Source organism: Nanorana parkeri, unplaced genomic scaffold (genome assembly GCF_000935625.1).
Source record: "Nanorana parkeri isolate BGI_ZX_2015 unplaced genomic scaffold, ASM93562v1 scaffold388, whole genome shotgun sequence".
Classification (NCBI taxonomy): domain Eukaryota; kingdom Metazoa; phylum Chordata; class Amphibia; order Anura; family Dicroglossidae; genus Nanorana; species Nanorana parkeri.
This window is the reverse complement of record NW_017306656.1, coordinates 554,615-563,280: the sequence shown is the minus strand read 5'-3', so window position 1 is coordinate 563,280 and position 8,666 is coordinate 554,615. Positions and strand designations below refer to the sequence as shown.

At 40.4% G+C, this 8,666-nt stretch overlaps 1 protein-coding gene across 2 annotated transcripts in view; it reads left to right on the top strand.

The window, feature by feature from the left end:
• Positions 1-8,666, top strand: part of MAN2A1 (mannosidase alpha class 2A member 1) — a 126,109-nt gene that overhangs the window by 48,849 nt on the left and 68,594 nt on the right. For both annotated transcript variants that reach the window (XM_018559312.1, XM_018559313.1), the window contains exon 4: positions 3,720-3,891. In XM_018559312.1, coding sequence (XP_018414814.1) covers positions 3,720-3,891 — 172 coding nt within the window. The remainder of the gene's footprint in view (positions 1-3,719; positions 3,892-8,666) is intronic.

Here is an 8,666-nt window from a genome sequence, read left to right as displayed (position 1 = left end):
CCACCTTTTGCAGTCAAATTTGAGAAACCCCCCACTGTGTTTTATATGTTCCCATTCACACAGCATGCCTACAAATATATATACTTTTAAAATATTTACCTTTCTAGTTTGTTTGAAGCCGGTGTTGTACATAGGACTCTAAGGCCTCGTTCACACCAGACACAGTGTGTTCCGGCCTGATTCTGGCAGGAGGGGGCATGGCGATCCAGTGAAGTGAATGGCACCGTAGCCACGCCTTCCGGTCGCAATGCGATTGTCCGCACTGGAACGTAAGGCATATCAATGCCTGCAGTCCGAACAAAATAGTGCTTGCAGCATTTTGTTCACTGTGTCTGTTGTGAACAAGGCCTAATAGACAGCTTCTTTTTGTTTAAAATAGTTTGCAAAGTGCAATTAGGGGACAAACTGTCCCTTAGTCTAACATTAACATGCAATGTACCCCGCAAGCCTTGAGATCTTTAATACTTTTTTAGGACAGATAGTGTGCACATCTAGTTTAAAACTGATGGTGAGATCTGTTAGCACAGTACAGGCAGGGTTAATTATTGTAAATGTAACCCCCACGCCCTATATTTAACATTACAAAGAAGGGGGCAGCTAAGTAAGATTCTGAGAAAATAAAAAAGCTAAACAGCATTTGTTTAAATACTTTTTTTTTTTAATGCTATGGGAATGGGAACAAGGTGTTATCCCAATTTGGCTGCAAAAGTGGAAATACCCTTTTAAGGGCTTGTTCACACGACGTCCGGATTCTGTCCGGACCAGATCCGTGCGCTCAAGCACCCAAAATGCATCCCAATGGATCCCTATGTGTTTTATGGGCTACAGTTCTCACGAGCGCAGTCCGTTCCGGTCTGGCCAGAGAAAATACTGCATGTCACATTTTGTCCGGTCCGGAAACACAAAAAAGTTTACTGGAACGCATCAAAAACGCATAGCACCGCGTCTGCAGATGTGGTCCGGACATCGCGTGAGCAAGCCCTTAAGTTTAATTTTTAGTAAAGCTTAAGCACTGTTCCCTCCAATCTGGGCCCAGACAGTTTGTACTATATGGTGATGGTCAATTATCCCACCTCAAACTTAAGCTGGCCATACACTATTTTTTGAATTTCAATTGATGAACCGGAAAAAATTTGCACAGTGGGTGCTGCTGTCATCCCTCGATCTGTTGATCATCAGATTCGGTTGGAAAATGTTTGGGCATTCTGATATAATACAATGCAAACAGCAGGAGATTCCTCCATCAACGCTCTTAAGCGTTGATGGAGGAATCTGTTATGTATAAAAATATTATTGTATGACCAGTTTAAGGCAGAGATTTGTTGGAAAATGGCTTTGCATGTGCTATGATGTAACATCACGGAACTATTGTGTGTGCTTTTTTAATCCAGTACTAATTTGTGCAGCGTAAGTGCTACGTCAGATGGTTACTAGTGATGGAGCAGAGCTAGAGTGAGAGATCTTTGGTTTGCATAGTGAGTGATTCTAGAATGTTTATTGAAAGATTTGTGTTGCCAGTAAAAGGATTAACAGGCTAATATTGGGCTAAATTTGACAGATGTCTGTCTGAGGTTTATGGGTGGTGAGACATTTGCCCATTCCCCCTAAACCTTTCAGCTGTGAACAAAAGCAGTGCATGTGCCATGTAGAGTAAAGGTTGACCTTAAAGGAGAACTATGAGGTGAGTGCTTTTCACTCACCTCATAGTTCTAGCCGACCTGTGACAATGAGACTGTCACAGGTCGGCTCAGTAGATCGGGAGGTGAGCGAACACATACCGGGTTCGCTCACCTCTCAATCCTGTCACGGCTCTCTGCCGTGACAGGGGGAGGGGCTGGATTCCCCTCTCCCCGCTCCGATCTGCCAGCGCTGACTGGCGGAATGGACGGGGGAGGGGGCGGGTACAGCTGGCTCTGCCTCTAGATAGGCAGAGCCAGCTGTCACTCACGCAGCTGGGCGGATCCCGTCGTCTAAGTCGGGATCCGCTCCGGCTGCGGCGTCTCAGTATACCGCGAGCTGTAGCTCGCGGTATACTGAGCTTAGGGTAACGGGAGGACGCTAGTTTGTGTCCTCCCGTTACCCTAAGGAGAACTATGGGGAAAAACACTGACCCCATAGTTCTCCTTTAATGGCAGCACCTACTCTGTTCTGTTTATTCTGTTTGCTGCTACATTTAGCCACCAGGAGTAAAATGAAAATGAGTTACTTCAGGTTATGGGAGAACATGTTTCTTTCATTCCCCACACATAACATGGAATCAGGTAAAGAGCCCTTAGCCCCCTGTGTAAGTTAAGCCTCTTTTGCTCCCAGCTATTGCAGGTAATGCCGAAATCTGGACAGTTATGGTTTACCTAGAGGGCAGTAGAAAATCCCCCCTTTTTATTTATTTTTATTTAACGGGAAAGGTTTGAACATTTGTAATCATATTTCTATCTGTGTCGCTACTGGGGGGATTTTCCCCTGCTAGGTGCTTCCAGTGTTACTAAACTGAGACGAATGTCTTCAGTGAGGACTCGTACGGTAATAAAAAAAAAAACATAACATTTTTATAGGGTTAGGAAGAGTACAAACTTTTTTGTTTTCATTGCTGCTGAGTTATTGTTTGAAAGATTCCATCACTTCCTGTCCCAGGGACAGTCTATTTAATAATTAACACAAAATTATTTTTTTAACCAGTCTATTCAATTAGCAGCTCTGACTGTTTCCACTTGGGTTTCAAGAGCTGATCTTTAAACCTCACCTCATGGAAACTTAATCTCAAAACTAAAAATGGACTGTAAACTGTTTTTAAAAGCAAGATTTAAAGCCAAGAATTTTAAAGAAATATTTGGTGTTTTTGTAATGCACAAATGATTCAGCATTAGTTGCCACAATGAACATTAATCATACATTAAATATTTTCGAATTTAAATCTTTTCGAATTGACTACCCATTGCCAGCATAGCATATGTCTGCTTCACACAACTCTGTTCATGAACTGCAGCCTGATGTATACTTATAAAAGCTTTTGCAGGTGAGTCTCTCCCATCTCATCTTTCCCCACTATTTACTGTCATCTGCTCCCTTTTTACCTTCTGCCCATTTTTACCCTCTGTTTCTTCTTATCTCTGTCCACTCTGCTATTTTTCCATGATGCAACTCTTCGTGAATCGCTGCCAGTGCTCGCAGATGGAACTGCAGCAGTCGACTGCTGAGAAGCGATATGAGGAAGAGCAGAAGTCCAGTGATGCATCTGAACTATGATTACTTTCTGTATTGTAGTTACTGTATTTCAGTCAGTGATCCAGTTTGTTTTGACTTGCCAGTTTCTTAACCCACCCCATTTGATCAGCTAATTATTTCAAAGGCGTCTTCTAAACTTGTGCTAGGTTCAGTGATTTCTCAGCTTGTGCCCCACCTGATGAAGTAGCGTGCTCTACCAGTGAGATTCCCCTCAACGTTCGAAAATGGCTGTACTAATTGTCTTGCACTATACAGTACTAAACGCTAACTTTATAAAGACAATCATGAACGTAAATGGAGATAATAAAAACCATGAACATACACCAGCATGGAGCTTAAAAATCAACTGTGACTGTCTCTACAGTACCTAATGTTCCACATGTGTGATATGAACTGTGAATAATACTGGAATACTGTATCAGCTGAGCATTATTCTACAGAATTTTAATTATTCCTCTGTAAAAACATTTTTCTCACAGTTCAAATCTCTCTTCCAGGTTGGCTGAAAACCTTTGATGACTATTTCAGAGACCAGACACAGCACATTCTTAATAACATGGTTGTGAAACTACAAGAAGATAAAAGGAAAAAGTTCATGTGGTCTGAGATTTCATATTTTGCCAAATGGTGGGATGGTATTGATAACCAGAAGAGAGAAGCAGTAAAGAAGTAAGTATCCTAGTTCTGGTTCTATAACTTTCAGCTTACCTAAAAAAAGAAGGGAAAAACTGATTACTGAGTACTACAAAAATGGGTAAATGCATAGATCCTATCCGTAGGAGGTATTTACACATCTGATATGTTTTTTGTTTATAGCTATAACTTAAATAATGTCACCTGTATACGCCAGTGCAATTTGTACATGTTTGCTAGGGGCCTGTTTGCCAAGACTTGAGATGACAAACATGTTTTCTAGAATGCACAAGGAATTCTTTTCGTGCTATGGTCTTGCACATGATTTTTTTTTAATATACAATCTAGACCAGATGCATAACAAAACTAAAATAATTTTTTTTTCTACTTTGATTAGCGGTTTAAAAAAGCGTTTATAAACAAAGACACAATGTATTATTTTGCTACAATGCATTGTAAAGTTATTCACAAATGGAAAAAAACACTTTCAATTTTGTATTTTTAAAAAAAAAAGAATAATAATAAACATACTGGAAACCCTGTGGGTTTGGTGGTCGAAGAACAGAAAAAAAAGACCAGGCTAGAAACCAAAAATTATTTTTTCCTCCTTGAGAGACCCCGTCCAGAACCCACATGTGAGATTCCAGTCCTCCACGTAACCCCGAATGCCGGCGGTAGCCCACCAACTCTGGCTGAATAGGTGGGATGGGGCTGCGACTCCAAGCAGATGGTTTGTTTGCAGGCCGCTTGGATGCAAGGAGTCGGAAGCCCTGGAAGCACATGAGATGGAAGTAGACCTAGAGGTATAAAAGGAACATCTCAAAGAGGAAGAGGAGGGAGCTCATTAGTGGGAATTCTTACTTTGCTAAATCTGGGGAAGATCTGTGTTCTTATCTCAGTTGCTGCTCAGATGAGATTATCCAGCGAAGTGCCAAAGAATCTCTTACCTCCGAAAGTGTGAGGTTGAACCTTTTAGGTTTGATTCGCCAATTAAGAGTTGAGCCAGAGCTCACCTCCACCTGGACTAATAGGAGGCTGATGTGATAGTACATAACTGGTATCCATCGCTGAGCTGCAAATGAAATCGAGGCCAGTCAATCTAACGCCACACAACAAATTGCTGGTTGGTACAAGTTGTAGCAGATAAATCCCTACACAGGGATCTAGGCCAATCCAATAGGGTCTGAGCTAGCAATGCCAGAACTCTACATGTTACAAGGCTGACCCCAACAATGTGCATTGAACAAGATACGTATTCCAACCACTTATTCATGCCCTCCACAGGAAGGATAGCCTTGTTAAAGGAGATGTTTTGGGAGAGTAAAATATGCTCTTCTCAATACTTGGGTACTGCAGCTATACTACTGAGAACTGAGCGATTACAAACTGATGATCGCTCCGCTCTCAGCTTCTCCCTGCAGAGCACAGTGACGGTCAGTCCCCCCTCCCTGCTGCAATTACCCCCTCACAGGCAATTATGGTACAAATACAGAGGCTGAAGCTGCACTCATCAGGGGAAGTGCAGTGTCCCTTATAGGAAGCAAAACTTAACACTGAAAAGGAAACAGGCCCAAAAATCCCTGAGTTCTGGAACAAGATTTACTAAAACTCTTAGCCAGACTTTCTGGCAACTGACAAAAAACCAGCACATACATAAATTAGATTCCACTGAATGCCCTAGGGCAGGGGTGGGGATCCTCTGGTACCCCAGCTGTGGTAAAACTACAAATTCCATGATGCATCTGTCTGTGGGAGTTGTGGCTGTGAGAATCTTGCAATGCCTCATAGGATTTGTAGTTTCCCCACAGCTGTAGGGCCGGGGCTTCCCCACCCCTGCCCTAGGGGTATCGCAGAACTGAAATTACCAGACCACCAGCCTCGGAGCCTGACATAAACCGAAGGTCTGCAGGAGGCACAGCAAGAAGGAAAAACCTCCCTGTGCATTTCCAGTATCTAAATGGGGCAGACATACATAGTTTTTGTATTCAGGTGGATAATTAAGACTGTTTTTTTTTGTTCTGTGTTAAGTGAGTAATACAAAGTGCCAACAGGCATAGTATGTGTTTTGTTGGGGGTACTAAGTGTGGCTTTACTTGGGCGTTCACACATTCACAATTCACTTGTACTTCTGAAAGTGGTATAAATAGCCAAGCAACTAGGAATGTTGCTTTGCTCAGTAGTGAGATTTCCATTATTTGTACGTATGTAATCCTTTGTTATACCATGATATTGTTGTATCATAATGTTGAGTTTGCAATTATATGATCATCCCTCCATCACATCTTGGTCTAGTGTATATATGCATGAGAATAGTATTGTTCATTCATGCACAGTATTTGATACTTAAGCCATGCAGGTTTTGCTAGTAATGTGTTTCATGCAATTCGCTTTTTGTTCTTACTGGTAATGTTTTAAAAATAGTTATAAGGCAGATTTTTTTTATTTAAAAACTATTTTGCAATAAAAATTAAGTCAGAGCGGTACTATCACAGCTTTGGAGTAATGGTTTCAAGGAAAATTAAGAGTAAATCACATTTTCTATTTGAAATGCTTATGAAGCACACAAACTGGGGTCAGTTTTGGAACAGATGCAACATTGGTGGGTTCACACCTTTTCCTGAATGAGTCTTCAGTCAGTGAATATTTGGATATCTCTTTGGTTGAAATGTTTTTCTGCAGAACAACATGGTCCTCGTAAAGGGTAAACTGGTCTCGCTGCCCCTCCTGTTCTCCATGGCTTAGTTCATTGTTCAAGCTTATGATATTATGAATTGGGTTCCACCCTCCCCTGTTAAAGCTTGACATGCTGGGAGTGGGGTGGGTTCTACCAAGCTGGCCACTTTTTTTTTTTTGCCTTTGTCCAAATTCTTCTGTAGGCAGCAGTACAACCCAATTTGTCTCTGAATTATTTTGTCCCTTAAAGAAACTGATTTTGCAATAAGTAGAAGATTTTTTTTGTTGTTGTTGCAAAAGTAGAATAAACTGAATTTATTTATAAATTCACTTGTGCATTTGCCACCTCAATTTAATAGGGAATGTTTAGCAATGCCACTGCCAATGCCAAAACAAATATTTATTTTAGGTAATTATTTTCCAAAGCTATGGTAAGCACTAATTTGGGAAAAACATAATGATAACATTGCCAGTGGGATTTAATTAAGGTACACTGTACCTTTTTAACAAGGCTAAAATGAAAACTTGCACTAAACTTTGTCCCATTTAAAAAAAATAAGTAAAAATATTGCAGTGCTAATGAAGACCGCATTGATTTTACTCTGGGGGAAGAATTTATCAAAACTGGAGGAGACGGAATCTGGAGCAGTTGCCCATAGTAAACAATCAGCTTCTCAATTCATGTAGATGGGTGTACATACATTTTGACCCCAGGGTCCTGAGCGCAGCAGCTTTTATATATATATATATATTATATTTTTTAATAATATTTTATATTATTGAATTCTCCTTTTAAATTATACTTATTCCATAAAGCGCGGATTATATATATTTCATCAGCTTCTTAATTCAGTTTGTTCAGTTAAGCTTTAAAAATGAAAGATAGAAGCTGATTGGTTGCCATGGACTCCAGATTCTATCTGCTCCAGTTTTGATAAATTCACTTCTGGGTATATTGGTAAATAAAACTTTTTCCAAATAAGTTTGGTCATTTTCTATTTCAGCTGAATGTTCTTTATAGTTTGTATAGACTAGACAGTATAGTTTGTTTTCTCAGCTGGATTTGTTTCTAGTTGCTATTATCAGAAATTAGGTATAACCTACCCAGTGGCATATTCATTTAACTATTTTTCAATTGTTACCCCCGATTTCAGGCTACCTCTCATCTCTCATGATAAAAGACACTGGTCACGAAGGGGGTTAATAAAGGGGATGGATGACCTAATTTAGGAAGATCACCTTTAGAAATTTCTCCTGAGAGAAAAGGCTGCTTAAAGCTGCCCACACACCTTACAATTTATCTGCAGATTTTCTGTGGTCAGATGGAAAAGGTGCAACAGATTCCTCCATCTACACTTAACTGTGTGGATGGAGTAATCTCCACCTGGGCCAATCTGTTGCACTTTTTCCATCTGACCACAGAAAATCTGCAGATAAATTGTAAGGTGTGTGGGCACCTTAAGAGGGGATATGATCGCAATTCACAGATCTATCTATGGAGACCTCCAGTATCTGGAATAAACTGTTTAACCACTTCAAGACCAGGTGTTTAGACACCCTTCCTGGCCAGGCTATTTTTCAGTGTTCAGCGCTGCGGTACTTTGACTGACGTTTATTCCGTCATGCAACGCTGTACTGAAATTAATTTTATACCCTTTTTTGGGGACACATAGAGCTTTATTTTGGTGGTATTTAATCACCACTGGGGTGATTAAATATATATTTTTTTACATTATGTTAGGAAACATTTATTAACCAGTTTTTTGGTAAAATATAAAAGATCGGGTCACGTCGGGTAAATAGACACCAAACATGTCAAGCTTTAAAATTGTGCGCATCCACGAAATCGCAGAAAACTACCATACCCAAAATTGGCCATAGGCAACACTTTAAAAGCTTTTACCGCTCATCAGTTTAGTGTTATCAGTGATTGATGGCCCTACAATTATTGCTCTCACTGCGACGTTCGTGGCGATATGTAACATGTGCGGCGTAATGGACACAATCGTCTTTTTTGCACGTATGCACCCCCAACGCATGTTTGCATGCGTGTATGTATGGGTGGGGACTTTAAACATTTTTTTTTGTTTTTTTTAATTCTTTTTTTATGTGTAACTTTCAATTTGGGGGGGGGGGGT